Genomic DNA, 27,244 nt, shown 5'->3' with positions numbered 1-27,244 from the left:
AAATCAGAAAGCTGCCAAGACACGTGTAATTGGCCTTCTCTTGCGTTTTTCCATTTACCTGTTCATCTGTCACTTTGTCACCGTGCGAGCATCTGCTGGCAAACCAGGCAGGCTCTGCGTTCGACAGATGGCGGGATGGAAACTGTGGCGCCAAGGGCCCAGAGGTCAGCCTGGGAGTGGATACCTTGGCGAATTCCGACACTCTTTCTCTTGTTGCTGATCTCTTGCGTCCCCTTCAGTGTGCCAAGAAGCTGAGTCGCTTGGGGGATGCCAAGAAAGACCACGCATCCTTCGCCAGCCGAGAGAGCGCTGTATCCCTTCCTCCTTTCATCCGTAAAATGGGGACAAGAACGTATCTACCTCATATGAATTCAATGAGTCAATTCGTAGAAAGAGCCTAGAACAGTGCCCAGCACATAGTAAGCCCTCAATTAGCGTCGGCTGCTATTATCTAACTATTATATGCAAAGACAGCATCATGCATCCTGTTTTCTTCTCTGTATTCTTCTAGATGATTATCTGGGTAGAAAGGAGTCAGATAAGGGCACCTGGGTGGCTCAGTCGGTTAAGCATCCGACTTCAGCTCAGATCACGATCTCACAGCCTGTGAGTTCGAGCCCCGCGTCGGGCTCCGTGCGGACGGCTCGGAGCCTGGAGCCTGCTTCGGATTCTGTGTCTCCCTCTCTCTCTGCCCCTCCTCTGCTCACACTCTGTCTGTCTGTCTCTCTCTCAAAAATAAATAAACATTAAAAAAAAAAAAAAAGAAAGGAGTCAGATAGAACTGGGTTCAAATGAGTTCAAATGAGTCCTGCCTATGCTACTGGCTAGTTGTGCGACCTTGGGAAAGTCATATAGCCACGAGGATGTTTCTCGTCTTTGTAAGTTCAGAGTTTCACGAGATTGTTCAGAATAAATGAGATCGTGGGCTTCAAGCCCTGAGCAGTGTCTGTCATAGAGTTAGTGCTGCACACGTGTTACCAAAGGCGCTAAGACTCCTTCTCTTCCGTCCTCTTATTTCCTTTTGGTCTTAACCGCACCTTTGGTCTTGCCAAGCATTTCCGTGCCCTTTCCTTGGTAAAGAAGGTCACGGGCAAAGTTGGGAAGTCAGCCAAGGCTTATCTGTGTTTCCTTGATGGTTCTCCCTTTTCCTGCACGTCTGCTCCAGCCCTACTCCCTCCCTGTTCCCTCCCCGTTCCTTGCACACACCTCCACCCTCCATCACCACCTACCATTTCACAGGTTTTCCCTTTCCTGGCCCTGGAGTCCTTCCAGTATCTGCTCGCCCCTGCCGCTGCTGTGGTAGACACGTGTGTTAGCTACACGCCCCTCCACTAATCCTAAGTCTTGAAAAGTAGGCTAGGGACAGACGAAGTGGGCAGTCCTAACCCGTGGAGAATGAATCACTGGCCGCAAGAATTCGGGCAATCTGCGTGCAAGACGTCTTCTCTGAAAAGCCTCAAATTATAACACAGAGGCAAAACCACATGCTCAGCCCTTCGAGTGTCTAGAAAATGATAGGGATGATTTCCTATGAACGTGGCATAGCAAAGAATGTGGGCTTTGAGAGTCCGGCCACCTGGGATGTACCTCTGGCTCAGGTTGTAGGAACTGTGACCACAGGAACTTGGGCAAAGACACGGTCGGCTCTCCCTGAACTGCAGAAACCGTGGATAACTGTGATTATGTCATGGGGTGATCTTGACCGGTACACTAGGCAATCACGTGGAAGTGCCCAGCATGGTCTGTGACACAGAACAGCTGCTCTGTAATAGCCAACCTGTCTGCCTGCCCGCTTTCCCTCTTTCCTTCCTCCCTGTTCTCTAGGCGAAAAGGTAGAGAGAATTGACCTCCCTATGCAATACTGTGAAGACGTCAGTTCATTACCTCTTTCCTCCTTTTTAAACGTTGTGGTAGGAGATGCATGTCAGGAAAGGTTACCATCGTGACCAGTCGTAAGTGTGTGGTTGGCTAATGCTAAGCACGTCCCACCTTGTTGTGCAATATCCCACGGCACACTTCATCTTGCAGAACTAAAGCTCCGTACCCGTGTCCCCTCCCCCAGCCCCCGACAACCGCCATTCAACTTTCTGTGAACTTCACTACTCTGGGCACCTCATCTGAGTGGGATTGTACAGTTTTCTTCTTGTGACGGGCTTATTTCACTTAGCCCAGTGCCCTCAAGATTCATCCACGTTGGAGCACATGGCACGATTTCCTTCCTTTTTGAGGCTGAATAACATCCCGTTTTGGCCTAGACCATATTTTGTGGGTCCGTTCACCGGTTGATGGACGCTTGGGTTACTCCTACCTTTTCGCCGCTGTGCACTTGGCCGTACAGACATCTGTTCAAGTCTCTGCTTTCAGTTCTTTTGGATATATGTAAGAAGTGGGATTGCTGCTCATAGGGTAATTCTATTTTTAATTTTTCGAGAAATCACCAGCACCATTTCTCATCCCCACCCCACCCCCCGCCCCGTCCCTGCCAACGGTGGCTCAGTGTCCCCATTTCTCCTCACTCACAATTTTGTTTCGTTTTGTTTATAATAGCCATCTTAATGGGTGTGAGGTGGGGTCTCATTGTGGTTTGGATTTGCATTTCCCTGTTGATTGATGATGTGGAACATCTTTTCATGCGCTCTTGGCCATTTGTATGTCTTCTTTGGAGTAATGTTTTTTCACGTCCGTTGTCCATTGTTAAATGTTTTTGTGGTTGTTGTTGTTGCTGTTCCTGAGTTAGTTGTAGGAGTTCTTTATATATTCTGGATGATAACTCCTTATCAGGTATATGATTTGCAAATATTTTCTCCCATTCTCTAGGTTTACCTCTTCACTCTGTTGACTTTAATGCACAGAGTTTTAGATTTTGGTGTACATCCACTTTATTTTTATTTCATTCTTTGTAGTTTTGTTGTCATGTCCAAGAAATTATTGACATATCCAGCATGATGAGGCCATTCTCCTTTGTTTTCTTCTGAGACTTTTACAGTTTAAGCTGTTTACATTGAGGCTCTGATCCATTTCGAAGTAATTCTTTGACATTGAATCGTCCCGTCTCATAACAGGGTATGCATTTACGTTTATTTGCCTTCTTTTGTGTCCCCTCAAAGTTTTATTTCATTAAAATCTTGCATATTTGGGGGTGCCTGGGTGGCGCAGTCGGTTAAGCGTCCGACTTCAGCCAGGTCACGATCTCGCGGTCCGTGAGTTCGAGCCCCGCGTCAGGCTCTGGGCTGATGGCTCGGAGCCTGGAGCCTGCTTCCGATTCTGTGTCTCCCTCTCTCTCTGCCCCTCCCCTGTTCGTGCTCTGTCTCTCTCTGTCCCAAAAATAAATAAACGTTGAAAAAAAAAATCTTGCATATTTGTGAAGCCTATTCTCTCTCATTTTTTTTTTCTTGTGCCTATAGGTGGGATCTTTTTCCTAATGCAGTTTCTGTTTTTTTTATTTATCTTCTTGAACAATATTAATTTCTATCTTGACTTGTACCAGACCACCTTACCTAATTCTCTTTGTTGTAGCCATTTTTCACAGTCAATAATTTGGGGGGTTTATAAACACTTTGAAGGCAAAAAGATTATGAATTATGCCACCTCTTTAATTGGCAAAGGTAGAATTCATTGTGAGCCTCAATGAATGAAATTACCGTGACATCTAAAGTCTCAGAAACTACCTTACCCACACACTCATCCTGAAGTTACTCAAAGTACTCCAGCTGAACAAGAAATGAATCAAAATAAAGAACTCATAACTAGAGATGATATGATATAAAAACAAAGAAATAAAAAAAATAAACAGCACTGAAGTAAATCACACTTAAAGCTGCTGCCTCCCCCCCCAAAATACTGCTATTTTCATAGTCATTACATTTATTATAAATGTCCAAAAAGGATTATTGAAAGAATGGTGATACAGTGTAAAAATACTTAAAATAAATCCAATCCAGGTTTGTATCTTAAAACCTGATTTTACACCATTTAGATTAAGAAAGGGGCTAAAATCACAGGTTCAGAAACAATTTTTTAAATCACATAGAAATTCTAGGCCTAAATCTTTTCTAGTAAAATTTCCAATCTTGATTAAGATGAATGGTATTGTCAGAAAACCTAAATGCACAGAGTTGACACATGAAGGAGTTCGATACCTACACAATAACTCTGAAAGAAATTGAGAAAAGGATTCCAAAAATAACCTTGAGGAAACGAGCTGAGGTCACTCAGAGATCGGCAGTGGAAGCGGATTCCCAACGAAGTAAGAGGGTGTCATGACTCTCCTGGGTTCTAGGCTCAGATTTTAGCTATAGATTTGCCACTTCCTGATCCGAGGAAGACTCCTCACTGCTCAGAGCCTCTGTTTTCCCATTCGTAGAATGGGAAGGTTGCACCACCTCATCTCCAGGATGCTTTCCTAGTCATATAGTCTAGAATATGTGTGACTTTGAAAACCAGAAAATGTTACTTTCCAAGCCCGACCATGCATCAGAGTCATCCAGGGGGTGTTTCGTTTCTTGGCCCAATCTCAACGCCGTCTGGAATTGGGCCATAGAATTGTCTGTGTGAGGGAAGCATGCTGATAGCTAATAGATAGCCGTTGCTGAGCACTTATTATGTGCCAGGCACTTCTCTAAATATTTTCCATTAATTTATCTTCTGGTTTCTCTTCAGATCATGTAAATTTTTCTCCTTTTACCAAACATTTTCCATCAACTCATTGGGTTCAACCTCGAGCTCTAGTAGATCCCAAGAACACATCTGGCATGCCCTGTCCTTTTAGGCGACACCAAATTGGTGATAGACACAAATGCAAATGGGGCATCAAATTTTTATGGCAACATTCGCTCATAGGTGATGTCAAGGGGGTCCAAAATATACTGACTTCTGGATTGCCATCAAAATGCATCCTCTCTGAGGACTTTCGGTCCTCCAAGAGCCCCAGAGATTCTCCACCCCAGCTTAGGAACATTGAGTCAGGGGTGAGGGCTGGCCGACCAACCAATGACTAGGACGTGTGACTACACATGAAGTAGCAACTTCCAACAAGATCATGAAGGACAGCAAAGCATTGAATAACCATCCGGAAGGATATTCAAAGGATCTGTCAGGCTATGTAACTACATAAAGGGTCTTAGAACCGTGGAGACCCTTCACCTCTCCCCTAATGTTAACAACTTACATGACAAGGTGAAGTTACCAAAATTTGGAAATGATCATTGGTACAATACTGTTCGCTAAACTGTGCACCTCATTTGGATTTTAGCCACACACACCCCCCCCCCGCCCCCGCAATATCGTCTTTTAATTCCAGAGTCCCTTCCAGGATCTCACATTGTGTCTAGTTTTTGTGTGTCCTCAATTTCCTCCGATCTGTGGCAGTTCCTCTGGCTTCCTTATCTTTTATGACCTTGACATTCTGGTGAGTACTAGTCGGTGATGTTACAGAATTTCTCTCAGTTGGGTTGTGAATGATATTTTTCTCATGATTCGATTGTGTGTATGCATTTTTGGTAAGAATCCCACAGAAGTGACCTATGTCCCTCTCAGTGCATCGTATCAGGGGATGCATGATCTTTATATGTCTTATTATTGATAATGTTAACTTGGATCATGAGGTTAAGGCAGTGCTGGGTTTCTCCACTGTGAAATTATTATTTTTCCCTTGCAATCAATTAATTTCTCCGAGGAGATACTTTGAGACTATGCAAATATCCTGTCTCCTCTCAGATTTTCATCCACGGATTTTAGCATCCATACTGAGGGCAGTTATTACTGTGGTGTTTGCCTAATGGTGGTTTTGCGTTTCTCTCCCTCTATCCACATTAATTGGAATTCTTTTGTAAAGAGGACCTGTTCCTTCCCCTCCATATTCTCTTATTTATAACATTAGTATACACTCATGGGTATTTATTTCATTCTACGAATTGTAATCCAACACTGTCATTGTTTATTTTGTTGTTCAAATTGCCCTGGCTTTGGCCGTTGGAAGCTCCTTTGAGCTGGCTCCCGTATCCTTCTGACACTCCCGTCCTTTTTCAAGGAATGACTTATATTCTGGCACTGTAAGATGTGCCAGGTTGATCTTGTGTATTTCCTGCCCTGCTCCTAGAATTGGCCATTTCTCTAAGGAGCCCTGGTTCCTTTGAGTGGAGAATGGTATTTAGAAACCAAGACCTGGGTACTGGATGTGCTCATTGTTATTGGGATGTCGTTTCCTGGCTCTCTCAGCAGAGTTAGAAAATATATGTATGCATTTTCCTTTTTTTAATGTTTATTTATTTATTTTGAGAGAGAGAGAGAGAGAGAGAGAGTGGGGGAAGGGACAGGGAGCAAGGGAGAGAGCGAATCCCAAGCAGGCTCCATGCTGTCGGCACAGAGCCCAGTGTGGGGCTCGATCTCCTGAATCGTGAGATCATGACCTGAGATGAAACCCAAGAGTCGGATGCTAACCCAGACACCCGTATGTAAGTATGTATGCACTGTAATGCGAATAATGCAAACATACACACATCTTTTTCACTTCTGTATGTATCTCTGTGTTAATACATTAAAAACCACAAGTTCATGCTGATTTCTCCAACTCCGGTCCAGTAAGATTGACTCACCCTAGATTTCCCTCCTTCCTTATTTGTAACTTCTTTCTCCAATAGTGAGAAGCTGGTTCTCATTATCTATGATAGATTTACTTATTTGTTTGGTCACAGCACACACATAAAAGAAGTCTCAGGGTTTTAAACACACGTCCCTACGACAAACAGATTGAATACTTAGAAAACTATGTGCATAGTTCTTTTTGTCTTTAGCCTTACAGCATCCAGTCAAAATACTATTTTCCAACGTTCCTCAGTTTAATTCTTTCATCCCCCACCCTTTCAATGCAGTTATGTTACTCACTTATAATGTAGTCAGGTTAATTTGTATTGTTTGTGTTTTTCACCCCACCTGCCCACCCCCCTTGCAATCCTAGTTGACTAGAGTTATTTATTTAATTTGGCGTGTGTGGACTATCGCTCTGGTTCTAAGAGTCAAAGTGGTACCTAAAAGTACCCCCAGAGAAGTATCGTCCTTCCTCATCCCCCCTCCCCATCTCATTCTCCTCTCCTTTTCACCCTTTCTTAGCCCAGGATTGTTAGTTTCAGGTGTATCCTTCCTGCTTTGGAGACGGGAGGTTTTAAAATTAGGTCACGGATGGGGCGCCTGGGGGGCTCAGTCGGTTGAGCGTCCGACTTCGGCTCGGGTCGCGATCTCACGGTCCGTGAGTTCGAGCCCCGCGTCGGGCTCTGTGCTGACAGCTCAGAGCCTGGAGCCTGCTTCCGATTCTATGTCTCCCTCTCTCTCTGCCCCACCCCCATTCATGCTCTGTCTCTCTCTGTCTCAAAAATAAATAAACATTCAAAAAAATTTAAAAAAATAAAATTAGGTCACGGAAGCGATTCTGCCTTCAACGGCCACGTGGAGGAGAGTGGGGCTAGAGAAGGGAGGTCAAACCCCAGGGATCGAGAGGAAGGGGAGGGAGGAGAGACCCAGGACCGAAGTGGGCGGGGTCAGTGCAGGACCACATGCCTTGGTGCCTCTCTTATTCCCACCTGTGGAACTAAGGCTTCAAAGCATGGGCCTAGAATGTTCCAGAACACCAGGGAAGCATTGTGGGGTGCCCACCAGTGCCTGGAGGTGCCTGCCTGTCTCCCAGTGAGACGTCGGCCCTCCACCTGTGCTGTTCCACTCCGTTTGAGGCATCCCCCGGGAAAAGAAGCCGTCCTCCCTGCCCCGTGTGGGGGCTGCCCCGGAAACGTTGGACCCAAGCAGCACCGTTGACTAGGTCCCCCACATGAGGGAAGATGACCTGTGTCTTGCGTCATCGGATCAGGTCAGCACGTGAAGATGAGTTCTTCCTCTGTGCCCTCTGAGGCCACCCCCCCAACTCCAGGCTTCTCTGTCCTCTCCGGGGTCCCCAGTAGAGACTCATCCTTACCGGCTCGGAAGAGGAACTTGGAGATGGTAGTTGAAGGTTTCAACACCACCCCCCCTGGCGGGTGAGCGGACATTCCCTTTACTGGCAGCAGCTGGAATTTCACAACAGATGCTCCTCTCAGCAAGGTGCCAGGGGAAGCCAGGCCTTGCCTGCCAAGTCTCTGAAACAAAGAGGCATCGTCCTTGGGGAGGGAGGGGGTGCCACCTTCCTCCCTCTTAATCTCCACCCCAAAGCCACTGGGGTTCTGCTGACAAGTCAGAAGAAACGGCTGACGGCTGACTCATCGGACGGAAATGAGTGTGCTGAAGGTCCAGGTGGCCAGCCACCGTGTGCTGGGTCAACCCCCAGGGCAACTCGGCTGAGGATCCCCGGGCCGAGCTCACGCCTCCCTTGACCCCCAGCACCCAGCGCCCCGGGCAAGTCCTGCCTCTTAGAGCAGCGTGGGGCAAGCCCTAGATGGCGTCAGGGTGCCGGGGAGACAGGCACACCGGGAGACCTGCCAGATGCCTCTGGGGACGTCTGGCTCACCCGTGGAGAAGGCCTTGATGGCCTCCAGTGAACAGCCAGGGACACTGAGGCCAGGAGATGGGAGTGTCAGGGGCCTGGAGGAGGGAGGCGGCGTGGGCCAGCAGGCGTCGGAGGGGTGCAGCGAGGGCCCCGGGACACGGGGTGCCGACCCCTGAGGGTAGGTGTGTGTGCAGCAGAAGCAGCGTTGGCCGAGAATGTTCACTTACGTCTCGTGTTTGCATCGTCACAGTGGGACACAACAGGGCAGGGTGACTCATTCCTGCCTCGTGACACAACCCAGCCGTCCCTTGCGGCAGGGACTGGGCGGAGGGGACTTTAAACCCGCCGGTTGGTGTGGTTCTGCCCTTCTCCAGGCTAGAGATCGCTGGCCCCAGTTCAGCAGGGGCAGGGACAGTGTGCCTCTGTGAGTTCTGATCCCCTCTCCAGAGGGTGAGCAGCTGGTGTAGACAGACATGGTGGGCTCGAGATTCCCAGCAACTGGAAATGTAGGTTTCTTTTTTTTTTTTTTTTAATGTTTATTTACTTTTGAGAGACAGAATGTGAGTGCAGGAGGGGCGGAGGCGCAGAGAGAGAGACACAGAATCAGAAGCAGGCTCCAGGTTCCGAGCTGTCGGCACAGAGCCCGACGCGGGGCTCGAACCCGCAGACCGCGAGATCATGACCTGAGCCGAAGTGGGACGCTTAACCAACTAAGCCACCCAGGGACCCCCGGGAATGTAGGTTTCTTAAAGCAAGATCGTGTTACAGTTCACAGAATCTTCACTTCTGGGTGTAGAAACATGAATTGAGTTTATTTTTCTTCCTGCGACTGGCATCTGACATTGCCGAGGGGGCGGTGCACTTTAGCGGTCAAGGCCAGGCTCCCTGGGTTCGCATCCTGGCTTTGCCACCTCCTAACTGTGTGACCTTATGCAAGTTGTCTAACTTCTCTGGGCCACAGATTAGCCATCTCTCCATCCCCCCTCCCTCCGGTCTCCCCCAAAGGTGGTCCAGCCATCGGCCTCTTACCGCTAAGTTGCCGTCACCCCGGTGGGAGCCCTCCAGGGTCAAGGATCAACAAAACAGCTGAAGTCCAGCTTTCGTTGCTGGTACCTCCCTATCCCCACCCCCAAGGAGCTCACGTCTTCTCTCAGCCCTGGCGGGGCTCGCAGGGAGCAGGTGTGCTGGCCGAGTAGGGTGACAGGAGAACACAACAGCACATCCCCACCTGGCAAGCATCCAGTCTGAATAAGGGATTCTCTTAACGCCCCTCCGCCCTTGGCCCCGGGCCGTCTGGGATGCTGGATAAGCCCCTCGTGTCCTCAGTCTTCCCGTGTTGGCAGGGGCAGGTAGGCAGCTGTGTTAGTTCTGGACGGACCCCTCCCGGCAAGGCCCCCAAGGTGGTGGCTGGGCGCCGTCCCCGCCACTCACCGTGACTCTTATTACAGGAGCAGGTAGGTCATGGATCACCTTTTGTCCCCACAATTCGGGAATACAGAAGTCCCGCCTGACGCCGTGGTCTGTTGATATCCACATTGGTTCTTCCAGCTTTGGCTCCCGCCCCCCCGGGCTGCCCCTTACTTACCCTCTCTGGGTGTCAGCTTCCCCTTTTGTGGAATGAAGGGCGTGAGGGGGGTGACCTCTGAACTCCCTCCAAGAACCCACCCTGGCGCTAACGGGGAGAGATTGTCCTTCGGGCAAAGGGTCCCTTGCGGACGTGTGGGCCACCAAGCCATGCCCCCAAAGTCATCCTCTGGAAGGTGCCTGATTTTCCAGCTCCTGCGGCAGGTTCTGTTAGCTCTGAATCTGAAGAGCTCTGAGCTGGACGGGCTGTTGTAGCGGGGCTGAAGGTAGAAGGCTGAGGGTGTGTGACAAGTTCTTGTCCCCAGGAGGCACATCCACGCCGGGGACCAGCACACCGAGGCGAGGGAGGGGCCCGACAGCCTGGAATCGGCCCGGTCAGGCCCAGCGTCAGTGGATCCGCTGCCTGGGCTACCCGTAGAGGAGTCAGCAGACAAAGGACCCAAAGGTGACTGGGAAAGTTGCCCTGGGAGGGCCCGGGGACAACTTTGGGCTTCCAGATGCTGCTAACGGAAGCACCCAGTGTCCATGGTCCTGAATCACCCGTGGCAGTTTTTCTGAACTCAGTCGGCTACCTCAACAGCCAGGAGGTGGTGGCACCTGGCCCTCGGCTCCGGGGTCTCAGTCCTTGGCAGGCTCCTTCCTGCGCCCAGATGCTGTCTCTTCTTTCTGGAATGTTCTTCCCCTCACTTCTCTCCCAGCTCCCTCATCCGGTTTAAGTGTCCCTTCCGGGAGGCTTCCCAGTGACCCAGAGTGGGCTCCCCCTTTGGCCTGATGCCAGAACCAATCCATGTTTTTGGGGTTTTTTTTATTTTTTAACGTTTGTTTATTTTTGAGACAGAGAGAGACAGAGCATGAACAGGGGAGGGGCAGAGAGAGGGAGACAGCCCCATGATGCGTGGCCCACTAGGGACCTCACTGAGGTGAGGTGACGCTGGACAGCTCACAAAGGGACTGTGTTTCCTTTGGCCGGCATGTGGTTCCTCCCAGGCTGGGGCAGTAGGGGGATTATTTGCCTACGCGGGGCCTCCACGCACCTAGTGTTCTGGTCATGCAGCCCGGTCCGCGTTAGGACTTCACAGTTTTGCATCTCGTTTGCATGGCTCAGCTCTGAGCTCTGTGCTTCTGCTTGTGGTTTCCTGGTCCGTCCCCAGTTCCACAGAGCCGGACCTCTGCTTCCTCGGCTTCCCTCCAGGACCTGGCCTGACGGGCCAGCTACGGGGTCCGCCCTGAGAGCGGTGAACACGGGAGAGCGTGAGTGTGGCCAGGGCTGTAGCAGGATAGCCTTCGTGTCTCGAAAGCTTCCTTGGCACATCCACCGTGGCATTCTTCCCGACAGCCCTACAGGGTCAGTGCCGTGTTATCCCCATTTTACAGAGAAGTAAACTGAGGTTGGGAAAAGGTAACAAACGTCTGCCTAAAGTGCGCTGCTAAACAGCAGAGTCATGCTCTGAGTCCGAGTCTGTTGCTGCCAGAAACCGGGTTTATTCACCGTGCTAAACCACCTGCCGTGGCTTCCCGGGGCCCCAGGAGCCCCCACACGTTAGCCAAGAAGCCGTGCTGGCCCCGCTGAGGCTCTCAGCGTTTGGCGCTTCTCATGGCTCCCCACCTGTTGCTAATCAACCTTTTCTTAAAGCCCCTCCTCGGTGGCTTTAAGATTCTGATTTTTCTCAAGGAGTCCCCCTGCCCGCTGGGGTCTGGCTGCTCCCGGGCACTCGTGGGGATGCTCGCCACTGCCCGGTGGGCCAGGCGGGCCTCCGTCTCAGCTCACCACCCCTGGCAGCCTGCATCTCTGTGCTGTTGGGCTCCAACAGCTGTAGGCTCTCTGCCTCCACACTGCGCCCTTGGCATTGGGGCCACAGCAGGGCTGATCGGGCCGGGCTGGGAGTGCCTGTGGACTGCCATCTGCTCTGCTGGGCCATTTGCTCCCTAAGCCTGGGGCTCTCCAGACTGACTGGTGTCTGTCCCTCTCCCCCCCCCCCCCCCCCATGCAGGCGATGACTCAGGATGCAGCCAGGGGCCACGACGTGCACGGAGGACCGTATCCAGCATGCCCTGGAGCGCTGCCTGCATGGCCTCAGCCTCAGCCGCTGCTCTACCTCCTGGTCAGGTAGGTCTGGGGGAGCAGGGGTGGGGTCTGCGGGGCCCGAGAAAGCCTCAGGGGCTATGGCGAGCACTGGGCAGCTCACAGAAGCCGGCAGGTTGTGGTTCCGAGCCCCTGGACCTCCCGTGGGCTGGACCTCCCGTGGGCTGGTGCTCGGCACAGCACCCGATGGAGAGTAGGCCCTCGGTATATGGCAGTTTGTCTGTGCTCCTGTAACATATTCCTTCTCCCGGGACCGTATCTTGCTTTCTTCCCATGTGCCGAAGTACAACCTTGAAGAAGCTATCAAACCTGCTTAGAAATACAACTACTGATTCCAACAGAGCAGCTAGGCTTTCATAGATAGCTCTTCCTGGAATGGTTCCCTTGGTTTCTAGATCTTTCCAGATACAGGCTGGGGCAATTGTATCTCTGAAGACTGGGGCCTGCCTGTAATAATTTCTCATGCTTCTAAGATTTTTCACGTCTCGTATCTCACTTGCCTCACTAACTACGCCATGAGATAGATATCCACTGCTCCTTGAACACACCTGGTTCCTCCCTCCCTCAGGACCTTTGCACCTGCTGCCTGGAACTCTTCCCTCAGAACTGCCCGTAGCTGGCTCCTCACCCAGGTCTCAGCTCTAATGCCACCGCCTTTGAGAGGCTTTCCTCTGTCTTTGGAATTCAACAGATCTGTATTAAAACTGCCTCTCACTGGCTGCTGTAACCTCACCCCAGTCACTGAACCTCTCACAACTCCACCTGCCTTGTCCGTGCAATAGCAACCACGGGAACCTCCTCCTGAAGGGAGGATAGGAGACTCAGTGGAGATCACGTGAGAACCTAGCATACTATTGGCCACACTAGGTGGTCAGTAGATGGCAATTTGCTCCCTGTTCACTTCCTACCTAGGTGTTGATGAAGCCTAAGCATATAGAATTGAGGTAGGGGGACGACATCATTAAGGAAAAGAACACAAAAAAGATCTGACTTTTGCAAATTTTCTGAGAACCGATGTCCGCATGAAAACACCGTTTGGGCCTCCCCGACCTTAGAAGGAGCCCCTGCAACATGAAGGCTCCCGGAGCTTGGGCTCCGTGAGATTCGTGGTCGATCCGTTTCCACCCTTACTCCTCTCCCCTCCACTGCACGCATGCGCCCGTGTGCGCGTGCACACACAGGCCGCTAGGACAGCGCCTTTAATCTCTAGGGGTTTACCCTGGCCGAGTGCGGAGAAACAGAGCCTGACAGAGTGCAAAAGTCTGGGGAAGTTACAGAATGACCAAGTGCTCACTGTAGCTTTCAAAAGGTAGATGGATGTAGCTTCCGCTTTCCTCGGCTCCGCGGCCAGGCGGTCCTGGGAAGTCCCAGGGCTGTGGTAGCCTTGGTCTTGCTTCCTGGGGCGGGGCTTGCTGTGGCTCCTCCCCTTATTCTTCCAGCGCCCTCTGCCTCTGCCTCTGCCCTCCTTCCCTGCACCTTGCATGCTCCGGCACCCCCTATAGGAAACCAGGGGAGCCGGGTTCGTGGAAGAACCGTAGCTCTCCAGAGGCAAGGGGTGCAGACTCATGGCCCCTAAGGGGGATCCCAGCCCATCTCTGTCTCTTGAGCCATTATCTGCAGGAGTAAAAAGCTTGTCATTGTGTCTTGATGAGGAAGGAGAGAGTTGACTGTTGATTCAGAGCTTTCTCAGACTCTTTAGAAAGGAATACCCCAGGGGTGCCCCCAGGGATTCCCACTTCTCTCCAGACGTAAGCTGAACACCTGCCTCTCTCTCTGCCTTTCCAGCCGGGCTGTGTCTCAACTGCTGGAGCCTGCAGGAGCTGGTCAGCAGGGATCCGGGCCACTTCCTTATCCTCCTGGAGCAGATCTTGCAGAAGACTCGAGAGGTGAGGGCCGGCCTGGGACTGAAGAGTCAAGGGAAAGGTCCCCACGGAGTGTCAGTTCTGGGGTGCCTGGCCCACCGAGGGGCTTGGCAAAGGCGCTGGGAACCCCTGGGCTTTCTGTTCCAGTGGTGCTTGTGAGTGGAAGGCTTCTAGGAAGGGCTGTGGTCCTTTCACCAGGAAGACGAGGACTCGTGAGCCACGGATCTGAGTTTAATTAAGCTGCTTCTTAAGACAGACATGGCTTGTAAGTCCAAGTGTTGACTAGAACGGAGAGAGGAGGCTCTCCCGAATTCCTTTCCTCAAAAAGATCCGTAAAAACAGACACAGAGGAGAAAACTGACTAGAAAGGGAAACTGAGACCTTGTCTCACGGCCGGTCCGTAAGAAATAGGCTTTGATGACTTAGAACAGCAGTGTGTTTAAGGGCTCAGCTGGGCTGGGGTTCCAGAATAATTGTGAGTCCCTAAAGAGGATTCTGGCTCTTTTATAAAGAATCCTGTGCTTAATTTTTTTTTTTCATTTTTGTTTTAAACATGTAACTGTGTTGGAAAACGTGACTTTCTCAAGCTGTCCCTTGGGAAGTCTTGGCTTCCCAAGACACTCAAGTTTCCAATTCTGGCACCATCATTTACCGGGTACCGTTATACCCTGATCCACGAGCACACCAACTCAGAAGAGCCTAAGCCACCTTTGGAGTGTTTAACTTATAAGCCCAAATATCAACTACCGCGTGACAAGAGGGGAGGGTCTTGTAGAAGGGGCCCAGCAGCAGGTGTATCAGGCACCTGGTCTGTCCGGGGCCAAGAGAAGGAGAATTCTGTTTGAGCCTGCTGAGGCCACCAGGCACAGCACGGTGGTGGGGTCCTCTCTGCACCTTCAACCCCCACGAGTTCCGGAAGGGGCCGAGACCTTTACCATTTGGACCAAAGAATTCTAAATCACATGGGTCAGTAGTGTGGTCAAAAATTGTAATAAGCAGTGCGGGGAAGGCTATAGTGAGACTGTACTTTCATACACGCAGGGTATTATAACTGGCACAGTCCTTTCGGAAAGCAACTTGGCAACACGTTTCAGAGGTCAGAAAGAGGTTTACAGTCTTTGATCCATCGACTCCACTTCCCGAACCCTAACCTAGATAAATAGTCCAAATTACAGGAAAAGTAACGTGCACCAAGTTTTTCATTGCAAAAGTATTTAGGGTAGCAAGAAAATAATGTCATGTGTCCAAAATAATAAATTACGGAGATCTATCAGAAGGAATATTATTACAGGTAATAAAAAGATGGATATTTTCCAAAGGTATAAACAGATTTTAATATACAAAAAATTGCATCAGTAAGGTTTATTAAATCATTTAGCAAACATTTACCAAACATTTGGAAAAATACAGAGTGAGATTCCTAGCACATACCATACAGCATACAGAATTCTAAGTGGATTGAAGATTTAAATTTAAGAAAATGAAGCTTCGGGGCGCCTGGGTGGCGCAGTCGGTTAAGCGTCCGACTTCAGCCAGGTCACGATCTCGCGGTCTGTGAGTTCGAGCCCCGCGTCGGGCTCTGAGCTAATGGCTCAGAGCCTGGAGCCTGTTTCCGATTCTGTGTCTCCCTCTCTCTCTGCCCCTCCCCCGTTCATGCTCTGTCTCTCTCTGTCCCAAAAATAAATAAACGTTGAAAAAAAAAAAAGTTTAAAAAAAAAAAAAAAAAAAAGAAAATGAAGCTTCAAAAAAGGAAGGAAATACGAATTTTACATGGTGTTTGCACACAAAAGCAAAAATCCATAAAAGACAAATAAACATTTCTAATATCAGGACATCAGAAGAAAATCTATACAAGTAAGACACACAACAAATTTGAAAAAAGATTTACCACACAAATGAAAAGGAAATGTGTAACCAGGAGCACCAGGAGTGGGGGAAAGGTGGTCTTAGAGATGATGCAGCAGAACAAATTCATTTATAACATTATAGGGTAAAAACATTAGGAGTAAAAACATACACGCTATGATTTCCAAGTACAAAGAGAAAAATGGTGTTAAGATAAGCATTGTCACGTTAGCTGTGGTTGCGTTCATTTGGAGGGGGGATATTGTGAGCGTTTGGTTTTTTTTTAAGTTGTATTTCCCCCATTGTTTCCTTGTGGTTACGTTGCCTGTCATGTAAGAAAAAAAAGAAAGTGCAGAAAGGAAGCTCTGCTCTGTTCTGCATCTGTGATGAGCCTCACGCTGCTTTCCTGTCCTGTCCACAGGTCCAGGAGAAGGGCACCTATGACCTTCTCGCCCCCCTGGCTCTGCTTTTCTACTCCACTGTTCTCTGCGTAAGTTCCGGGGCGGGCTAGCTTGGGGAAGTGAGAGGGGACAGGGAGGGACGGTCTCCATGGGGACAGAGCCCTCACACCTCCGGACACAACTTAGGGTATCTGTCAAGCCACACCCTTGAAATGGGTGTCAACCCTGTGGCATCAGAGCAGCCCCCATAACTCCCTGAATGGCTAGAAACAGGCTAAATATACAAAGCCTCTGATGGCATCAGAGCGGCCATCTTGAAAGGCTTCCATAAGTCTGTGCGGATGCCATGGCGCCTGGTGTATCCAGGCTCCCGTGGAGGGGACTGCTGTCGACAGCCTGTTCACGAGCCAGGAAACAGATCCTGCTGAGAGATCTTAGGTCCACCTTATTCTGTACCCCAGGAGTCCGTGTCCCCCAGTGTGATCATCCCGTATTCACCAGACCGGTGGCATCATCAGATGACCGTACGTACATGGAACCAATCCATGCAAAGCATAAACGTTTGCCTCAACGAGAGTATTGAAAGAAAGGTAGTTTAGGCATCGGAGACCATTGCCCCAGATGAGTTGCGGCAACGGCACCATTTAGGATGACCCCCAAGGTGACAGCTTTTCAGAGGGGCGCTCTCGTGCATTAGATGTTACGTGTGGTAAAGTCACGGCCCTTACAGTAGAGGTGCCTCTGGGTGCCATCTTTACCATCTGTAAGTCACGCCCTGTGGGTAACTTCCGGTTCTTTCTGCCCTCGTCCTTGGACACACTGCTGCCAGGAGCAGTGTGCCTTCTGCAGAACGTATCAGAAAGGAGCAGGGTGTGTTCTAGAATATCGGTGAGCTCTCTCTTACCCAGACGTCTCTGCTTGCCTCTCCCTTTCCATCCCAGACACCACACTTCCCGCCAGATTCAGATCTCCTTCTGAAAGCAGCCAGAACCTACCACCGCTTCCTGACCTGGCCTGTTCCCTACTGCAGTATCTGCCAGGAGCTGCTCACCTTCATTGATGCTGAACTCAAGGCCCCAGGTGAGTGTTGAGGGGGGCAGGTGCACAGGGCCGGGATCTCCCCTTCCTGGTGCACACAGCATCAGATGGCTGAGAGCAGTGAACACAGGAGGTAACTCAAGGAGGAATCCTTAGGGGTTCAAGGCCAGGAGACCCCACTACGTGGTCTTTGCCTGTGCTCTGCTTTGCCAAAGGGTCTCTGAGACTGCCCGGGCCAGACAGAGAAGCCCCCACAATACTGACGACAGGCCTTTGCTTGTTCTCTTTGCCTCAGGATCAAATAGGGAAATGATGTGTGCATAGATTGGGTCCTGGCCAGGGAAGTGGGGGGTGACAGGAACAGACAGGTTGATGGGTGCCCTGACAGGTGTGGACAAGGGCCTCGTGCTAAATTTTCACCTATGGGGTCTGAGAAGTAAGTAGGAATCCTCGCAAAATTGCAAGTGCTATAATAGACATGAAAACGAGGTCCTAGAAAACGGTTACAGAGCAAGAGAAAACCTAATTGGTAAGATTTACTGTGAGGTGGCCTGATAAAGTAATTCATCAACAGCAGTCGCTCAAAACACTGACGTCACATGAACATCTCAATGGATGCCCCTAAAACGTTTGATAGAATTTGACATTCGTTCCTAATATTTAAAACCCCTCTAATACATGGAAACCAGTAATACACGGGAGTGTTCTTAATAAGGTAACAGCCCGCAGCGAAATACTAGAGGCATTTCCATTTAAGTCGATAACCTTTATCTTTGTGCTTAAACAAGTATTTTTGCCTATGCAAAAAGGCAAAAATAAAGACTACTTCCTCTTTCGGGAAGATAATTTAATTATGCAGAGATCAAACAATTGCTTATCTGTCAAGGCCAAGAGAATCACCTAAAGAACTGTCCGAACTCGTAAACAGGTAGCTAAGAGCTTTTCCATATAATGTCATTAACCAGTAAGAAAACATAGTTGAGGGGGAAAAAAAGAAAGCAATTTATAATAGCAACTAAAAATACAAAAGAAGAGAGATGTGAGTAACCTACATAGAGAAACAAACTTAACTGAAGGGTAAGTAATTTAAGAGACATGTTGCCAGATTGAATCAATATTGTAGTAACAGCAGGTGTCGTGGAAATAAATGTAACAGTGATTAAAAGAAATACCAACAATATCTTTTAAGATTTAACAAAGTAAAATCTATCTGAGAGAATAAATGCTCTCTGGTAGCATTTATTCATGCATTTATCATGTATTTATGCATTCTTAACAGTATAAGAATGGAGCATTTCCTTTACTAGGTCTGTTACAACTATAACTGTAAGGCTTAAATTATTAAAATAGTGCGCTATTGGTATAAGAATAGATAAGTTAACGGAACAACGTAGAATGGCTAGAAACAGGCTAAATATAGAAAGATTTGTTCTATGACAAAGCGGCATCCTGAAACCAGTGATGAATAAAATCAGTCATTTAATAAATATTATTATTAAAAATGAGTTATAATTCTATCTCAAAAAAATGTAATAATTCTATTTCAAACATAAAATCAGTTGCAGGTAGATGAAAGGTTGAAGTGTGGAAAACAAAACCATGAATATCATAGAAGAAAACTAGGTTACATGAACCACCTAGAGTGAATAGATACCAAACATGCCTGCCCCCAAGGAAAAAAATTAGAAAAGGCTGACAGATTTGAGAGCATAAAATTCAAAGCTTTTATGTAGCTATTCAGCCACTAAAGACGTAGATACAGAGTTACCCAAGGCAAAAGATGTTGAGTAACTTGTTGAGTAAAAATGCTGCCCCCCCCCCCGAAAACTGTATGTTATAATCCCATTTTTGTTTTTTTCTTTTCTTTTAAGAGAAAATGCATCAGGCCCTATTTAATGCTCGCAGCATTTAATTCTTTTCATACACATTAAACACACGCAGGACAAGAGTACTACGTCTTATTCCCCAGCAATCCGTGGACCCTAGAAAGCTCAGGACTGCAGCTTTGAGTGTAAATTCCTTTGGAGGGACTCCTGACTTCTTTCTGGAATCATCTGATTTGTCTCCTCCTAATCAAGTAGCAGAGCTGTCCTCCCCCAACCAATCAGCTTATCTGTCTTCTTAACCAATCAGTGTATCGCTCTCCTCCCAGCCAATCAGCTGGGTGGTCTTCTCCCAACCAATCAGCTTGTCTGTCTCCTGCCAGCCAATCACCTGACCTCCCTGCCCAGCCAGTCAGCTGTCTGTGGTTACCAACAGATCTGTATTGCTTCTGGGTGTCTTGCCTACGGCCAGAATTCCTTCAACAAGAATGTTGAGCTTTTCTTCCCTTCTCTAATTTAGACAGAAAGGATTTAAAATGCAAACACCTTGGCAGGGCCTTCAGTCGCTAATCAAAGATCTAAGTGACTCTTACTTTGAAATGGATAAGGGAGATGGAGGGCTGTGTCACTTGCACGCTGGAAGACCAGGCCGCTTCCCAGTTTCAGGTAGAACCGGCTGACTCTTCTCCCCTGAATGCATGCTATGCCTTGAGATGTTTTGGGGACGCCGCTGAACAGAGACTGTGTTCTGGGCAGCCCAGCGAGCAGAGGTGGTGTGGAGGGCTGGCTGGGAAGGGTGAAGGCCGGATGCTGGGGACGGCGGGGTTCTACGCCTAGGGGATGAGAGCCAGGCAGAGGAGGAACTGGAGGCAGAGATGGAATGAGGGTTCTTGGACTCCAAGCAAGAGGACCCTGGGAACCCCAGTCACTCACTGCTGAGCACCTTGCCCTCAACAGTGCCCGGGGACCGTGTGACGCCTCCGATGTCCTGGTGATGGCAGAGAAGGCAGATGCCTGGAGAGGCAGTTTATGCCAGGCCGCCTGGGCTCACAACTTGTCCCCTTCCGGGGAAAGCAGAACCGAAACAGGAAATCATGAACTCTTTCTCACGGCAGAGAGTCATTTTCAAGTTAAAAAAAAAAAAAAAACCTAACTTGCGCAAATGTATAGTAAGCCTTCGTGGAAGACACATTGCGTTCGTTACTGAGGGGACCAGCAAGATGGCAGAACTCATTTAAAGGATGGTATGAGACCCTTGGTTGAGGGAGTTGCTCACAGGGGGCGCCCGGGTGGCTCAGTCGGTGGAGCATCCAACTCTTGATTTTGGCTCAGGTCCTGATCTCACAGTTTGTGAGTTCGAGCCCCGCGTCAGGCTCCGTGCTATCCGCCCTGCTCTCTCTCTGACTCTCTGCCTCTCATAAATAAATAAATAAATAAATAAATAAATAAATAAATAAATAAATAGATGATAGATAGATAGATAGATAGATAAAGTTTTGAAGACGAGTTCCTCATAGAAGCGAGAATACGTTTGCAAAATTAGATACGAAATTAGTTGAGATGATAGAGGAGGATAACGCCATACCCTGCGGGGTTCTCTTTTCTACTGAACAAAAGCCAGTTCCCTCATCTGATGTCCCCGGGTTCGCCTCTCATTTCCAGAACCTGAGCCCTGCCTGATTCATCAGTAGCGAAGAGTAAATTAAGCTAAATTACCCTTCTCTGCATGACCCTTCACTGGGCTTCTTACAAAGTGCTTTAGTGAGATTTTCGTTTCGGCCTGTGGGACTGTCGTTGCCTGATTCCTGAGTGCCCCGACCTGCCATCCCCCCCCCCACCACCGCCCCCAGCTGAGGGAGGCAGTGGGGCGGAGGCCGGAGTGGAGGCCACGGGAGAAGCTGAGGCTGAACCACTCAGCAGAGTCACCAGTACTTGGTCTGAGGCCACCGTGGCCTCACATCCTGGAGCTGTGAGGCCTTTGGCAAGACATGTCTTTAATTTATAGGAGCTTTTTACTTTTTTTTTTTTTTTTTAACCTCATCTGTAAAATGGGAGTATAATAATGCCTCCTCCCTTAGAGCAATTTGAAGGTGAATGCTGGCCTCCGTGGATCTCACGTTGCTGGGGACAGTAAGGATGGGGCAGCGGTACCTTGAGAGACAGGTCCTGATCAGGTTACGGGGAGAAGATGACAGGGGACCGTGGGCCCTTCACCCAAGGAGCCGTATGGAGCCAGTTGCCATGGCGATGAGTGAAACAGCCGATCCTGCTTTGATGTGGCTGGGTGGTGGAGGAAGTGGGCAGGTTATCAAGCCTTCGGGCCTCCCCCTTCTTCCTGACTCCACCTCAACAGGGTGGCCTGGCTGCCTCCGCTCTGGGGGTGGCAGGAAACCTCACGTCAGTGCCACCGGGTCCTGCCCACCGCAGCCCCTTGGATTCAGCCCACATGTTTGTCAACTATTTACTCCAAGCCCCCGCCAGCTGTGTAGAGCACACCGCTCGCCTGCAAAGAATGTATCTGTAATCCCGAGGGGCGACAGGGGGCATCATATGTGTGAGTCACTGTGCAGCTTTCAAAGCCCACAGACCTCGGTGGCTGCACCTCCCTTCCCCCGATCAGGGGGTACAGACAACAGTAGTAGTATTCCCACGTCAGACCTGAGAAAACGGAGACTCAGAAGTTTCATGTTTCTTGCTGCAAAGTCGGGTGTGACGGAGGGAGGAACATGGGCGGGCTGTGGCATGACCTACGCTTTGTCACTTACTAGCTGGTCTCCTCGCACAGGTGACGGGAGCTCTCTGAGCCTCCCGGTCAAAAGCAGGATCGTGGGGCGCCCGGACGGCTCAGGCTCAGTCGGTTCCGTGTCTGATTCTTGGTTTTGGCTCAGGTCGTGATCTCCCAGGTCGTGGGATCGAGCCCCGTGTCGGGCTCCGCACAGACAGCTCGGAGCCTGCTTGCAATTCTCTCTCTCTCTCCCTCTCTCTCTGCCCCTCCCCTGCTCAAGAACATTCTCTCTCTCTCTCAAAATAAATCAACACTAAAAAAAGGTAGGACCATCATTGTCGATGGTGATGATGATGATGGCGATGGTTGGATTGGTCTCATCCTCAGGAACCTCCCCCCCACTCCGACCTGGGTATTTACTATTATTCCCACCTTCCAGAGGATGAACCTGAACTCCAGACATTGCCTACGCTCACGTAGCTGACAAGAGCTCTACTCCCTTGAAGCTATGTCTGTTTGATTCCCAAAACCATATCCTTCGATGCCAGCAATGTATTCTCACATCTGCATAGAGCTATTTCTATGCCAAGAGGCACAGGCAGACCATTGTGCGTGACTGGAAAATCCTGGGCTGTCCCAGCTGCCATTTTTTTTTTAATGTGTATTTACTTTTGAGAGAGAGAGAAACAGCACACGAGCAGGGGAGGGGCAGAGAGAGAGGGAGACACAGAATCCGAAGCAGGCTCCAGGCTCCGAGCTGTCAGCACAGAGCCTGACGCGGGACTCGAACCCACGGACCGTGAGATCATGACCTGAGCCAAAGTCGGACGCTTAACCGACTGAGCCGCCCAGGTGCCCCATCCCAGCCACCGTTTTGTAAGCACTTTCCTCCCTGGGCCATTTCTCCTGCTGCCTTTGACCTTCTATCAAAGCAGGTACAAACCTGGGCTCAATCACCTCTGCCCATCAACTGGTAGCAGGTGAATTCTGAATATTCTTCAGTGGCAGTAAGTCTCCCTTGGGATCTTAGTGATCATAGACATTTATATTTCATACTTTTTGTAAGTCCCTGATGATGGAATAAAAGGCATAGATTCCTTGAAGCAAAGTCAAACATCGTTGACTAGCGGGTGGGGGTTTTAGTCACAGAACATCTCACCCCAAATGCACAGGTGTCCCAGGAGAAACTGAGGAACCATTACAGGGTAGAGGAGGCTAGGCTACAGGCAGTGTGGGACTCTGGATAGGATCCTGGAACCGAAAGACAACATCATGGCCAAAGATAGACTTCTTGTATCACAGAGTCACGGGGGAGAGATGTTGGGAAAGGAGGGGGCAGCTGTTCCAGAAACCACAGGGCGTGATGAGTTAGAAGTAAGCTGGTTGCCCAAAACAGAAACCCCAGAATAATAGTTGTGGCAACTCAAAGGGGTTTATTTTTTTTTCTTACGTTAAAAAAAAAAAAAAAATCCCAGTGGAAGGCAGCCCAGGGTTGGCACAGGGCTGAACATTCCAGAATCATTTCTTTTTTCTGTTTCACCATCCTTAGCAGGAAACATTGCCCTCGGTGTCACTTCTTGGTCTAATGACCGCAGGAGCTGTGGCCATCATGTCCCCATTCCAGTTAACAGAAAGGAGGAAAGGGAGGTTGCAAAATGGGGTCTTCCAGAAGCCCCCACCCAACACCTGCAAGGGAGGTCAAAAAATGTGATCTATCAACCTGTACCCTTTGGTGAAGAAGAGGGAAGGGTGTTGGGGAGATGCGAACAGGTCCCCACCATGTGTGACCCACGAGTAAGAGTGGCCCGGCGGAGCCGGACTGGGCCTGTCGGGGGGCGGGGACCACCGGCTGGGGCAGCAGGGTCACGCCTCACTCCCCCCAGGCCTGGTGGCCCTGCAGAGCTGGAGGCCATCCCGCAGGCATCTCCGTGGGTTCTTCCAGACTCTCTGTAGAACGAACCAAGGACCTGAGTCCCGGTGACTCCGTGAAACCAGGTGGGGCTTGCTCAGGGGCTCCTTGTGTGCAGGCAAGGCCTTTGAGCTTTCTTCCATAGCAAAAGGAATGTGTACGGAAGGGTCAAGAGACCTCACTTGGCTGTGTGTTCTGAGGTCGGGGGCGGGGGGGGGGGAATGTCGGGGGGTGAGTGATGTCTCCACTACAGCATTTCACTGGGGGGCCTGCAGGGGGCTAGGAGGGGAGCTGGCCTCTGTCACTCACCCAAGTGGCCACCAGATGGTGTCCCAGGTCCCGATGGCAGTAGCCACCGTTTCAGGGACTTTCCCATCAAAATCAGCATAACTTCGACCTCTGAACATGTGACAGTTACCTAAGAGAAACATCAAACAAAAGGCCCCAAATCAAAACAGTTAGGTCCTAAATTAGAATAGCATGAACTAGTAATTTTCCACCATTGATGACACAAAAATCGTGGCCTTTCTGTTTACAGCTGTCTCTGACCCCGGTCTTGGCTTTGCACCTATCCAGGGGGATTGCCTTCCTCCTCCCGGCCCACACCCAGTCGCAGAGGGGCCTTGCCCCCTGACAGGGGCCCCCTTGAGGCTGCCTACCCCCCTGAATCCCAGCCCCTGCTTCTGGTGCCCTTGTCGGTGAGGAGGGCCAGTGTTGTTTAACCTTACTGTGGTGGATACACAACCGAATCCTTACTCTCAAGGCTCTGTTTTCCAGCCGTGGACCTGGGTCAGGTCGCAGGAGAAAAGGAGAGACTTTGGGCTGATGAGGCAGATGAGGCTGGAGAGAAAGGCTTGGGGGTGGGGGTGTTGTGGCCAGGGGCAGGGACAGGACCCAGCCTGGGAGGGACAGGGTCAGGGAGACCCACCTGTCCTAAGAGCCCGTGGGAAGCCAGGCAGGGGTGCGGAGGGCCATTGGAGACCCAGCTGGGGGCCTGCACACTCTTGGGAGGGCCCCCGTGCCTCCAGATGGCCAGAGAACTCCTAGGTGACAGCAGGCCGGCCGCCTCGCAGCCTCGGACCCTGTGCCCACCGTCTCAGAGGAGCAGATCTGCACGGGGCCTGAGTCTCGTCCCCAGGCCCCCGACCTCCTTGGCCAGGGCGGGGTCACAGCAAGGCACGATAAACCTACCGACTCTTGTTTGTTTTGGCAACAGGAATCTCCTACCAGCGGCTGGTGAGGGCCGAGCAGGGCCTGTCCATCAGGAGTCACCGCAGTTCTACCGTGTGAGTGCTCTCGAGGGGGGTCCCACATTCCCACACCCATGCCACCCCCCCCCGTGCATCTGGCTTTCCCTCCATCACTGCACCCCCAAATCCCCAGCCACCAACAGAGCCTTCAAGAGGACCAGGAACCCCTTGGGATAGCTGGTGACGTTTGGTACATAGGTTTGTTTCTCTGGGCTGAGAGGCTTTCCTCAGATTGCTAAATGGCTCTGAGACTTAAAAACGAAACAAACATTAAAAACCACCCACATCGATCATGCCAGGTACAGGGCAAGGATAACCTCACTCTACCCCCCCGTTTTCAGATGAGGAAACTGGAGGTCATAGAGGCCAAGTGACTTCCCGAAGGTCACACAGCTACTGAGTGTCTGAGCCAGGATTTAAACCTCGGTCTTACTCAAAAGCCCACGAGCTTTCTATGATGTATTTCCGCCTGTTACTAAAATAACATTTTCCGGGGCGCCTGGGTGGCTCAGTCGGTCAAGTGTCTGACTCTTGATCTCGGCTCAGGTCATGATCTCACGGTTCCAAGAGTTCGAGCCCTGCGTCGGGCTCTGCACTGACAGCACGGAGCCTGCTTGGAATTCTGTCTCTGTTTCTCTCTCTCTCAAAATAAATACACTTTTTAAAAAATTAATAAATAGCATAGCATTTTCCAAACCATTTTGACTAGGACCTACCATAAAAAAAAATGCATTTTATTTATTTATTTATTTATTTATTTATTTATTTATTTATTAAGTCATCTCCACACCCAACGTGGGGCTCGAACTCACAACCCTGAGATCAAGAGTGCCGTGCTCCACTAACTGAGCCAGCCGGGCGCCCCTAAAAAAATGCATTTTATATGAAAGCCTGCTGCACACACACACACACACACACACACACACACACACACACTGAAACAAGCTTTAAAAAGTGAAACTCACGAGGCGCCTGGGTGACTCAGTCGGTTGAGCATCCGACTTCAGCTCAGGTCACGATCTCGCGGTCCATGAGTTCGAGCGCCATGTCAGGCTGTGGGCTGATGGCTCAGAGCCTGGAGCCTGCTTCCGATTCTGTGTCTCCCTCTCTCTCTGCTCCTCCCCCGTTCATGCTCTGTCTCTCTCTGTCTCAAAAATAAATAAATGTTAAAAAGTGAAACTCACCCCTACCCCCTAGGATGGGCTGTGTCTCAGTCTATTCTATTTTATTTAAAAGGCAGCTGTGATTGTGATCCCCCAGAATGATTCCATTATCCACTCATGGGTCCCGGCCGGCCAAGCATGTGACTGCCATTTCACCCGAATGCTCGAGAGCCCAGAGACCCCAGCCCTCTCACCCCCAGCGCCAGGGGCTCACTGCACATTCACACCGTAGAGCAAACACCTATGAGTTCCTTCTAATAAAAACAAACAAAACAAGCCCGAGGCAGGCTTTGGGAGAGGCAGAAAGGGTACAAAAATGCTTCCGTGTCGTGAGTAAACAACGCTTACCCGGGGCTGATCACCAACCCCTCTGCACTTAGCGAGCTCCGGGCATTGCGGGAAGTAAAGCATAGTGTGATGTCCAAGTGTCACATCGGCCCCTGGAGAAAGGGATTTGTCAGATCTGGGGCCCAAAGAGGTTAGCAGGAGGAGCTTAGAACAGAGTGGTGGTCTCGCCGTCGGCAGGAGGGAACAAGCGGGCGGAGAGAGCGCGTGCCCGGCTGGTCCCGTCCGAGGACTCAGCACGGGTCTCTGGAAGGAGTGATCAAGCGCTCAGTGAAGGAGGGTGGCCCAGTCACTCATGCAGGCCTGCCCCCTTCTCCTTACAAACAGAGAAACTGATACCAGTGTCCCCCTTGCACGATGGGTGCTCTGGCAGAGCCCGGTCCCAACGGCACCTGCTTCTCTGCCCCGGGTTTAAACACCACGCAGGCCAGTGAGGACGGGAGCCGTGCGGGCAGGCCATCCTGAAACATCTACAGCTGGGACAACCGGGATGGCTGCAACACACTTGGAGAAAATGCAGCGGCGGGCGGTTGGTGCGGGTGAAGTGAGAGCAGTCACCTGCGGTTAACTGTTAACTGAGTGACTGACACCTTGAGGGTTCGCTTGGGTGTGGCTGAGATTTTCCATGATGAGCAAATGTAAATGCCGGCTCGGAGCCCAGGGTCAGGCGACGGGACACGCACAGGTGGCTAGGCACACGCTCCCCTCCCATCCCCGTGAGACCCTGGGAGGTGGCTCTCCCAAGTTCA

General features: G+C 50.3%; 1 protein-coding gene across 5 annotated transcripts in view; it reads left to right on the top strand.

The window, feature by feature from the left end:
* Positions 1-27,244, top strand: part of PIK3R5 (phosphoinositide-3-kinase regulatory subunit 5) — a 73,650-nt gene that overhangs the window by 34,199 nt on the left and 12,207 nt on the right. For all 5 annotated transcript variants that reach the window (XM_086686001.1, XM_086685997.1, XM_086685999.1 and 2 more), the window contains 5 exons: positions 12,043-12,158; positions 13,920-14,020; positions 16,263-16,331; positions 17,184-17,322; positions 24,954-25,023. In XM_086686001.1, coding sequence (XP_086542127.1) covers positions 12,056-12,158; positions 13,920-14,020; positions 16,263-16,331; positions 17,184-17,322; positions 24,954-25,023 — 482 coding nt within the window. In that variant the 5' untranslated portion in view covers positions 12,043-12,055. The remainder of the gene's footprint in view (positions 1-12,042; positions 12,159-13,919; positions 14,021-16,262; positions 16,332-17,183; positions 17,323-24,953; positions 25,024-27,244) is intronic.

This window comes from Puma concolor, chromosome E1 (genome assembly GCF_028749965.1).
Source record: "Puma concolor isolate L17-30 chromosome E1, mPumCon1.1.hap2, whole genome shotgun sequence".
Taxonomy (NCBI): domain Eukaryota; kingdom Metazoa; phylum Chordata; class Mammalia; order Carnivora; family Felidae; genus Puma; species Puma concolor.
This window is presented reverse-complemented; position numbering and strand designations above follow the sequence as displayed.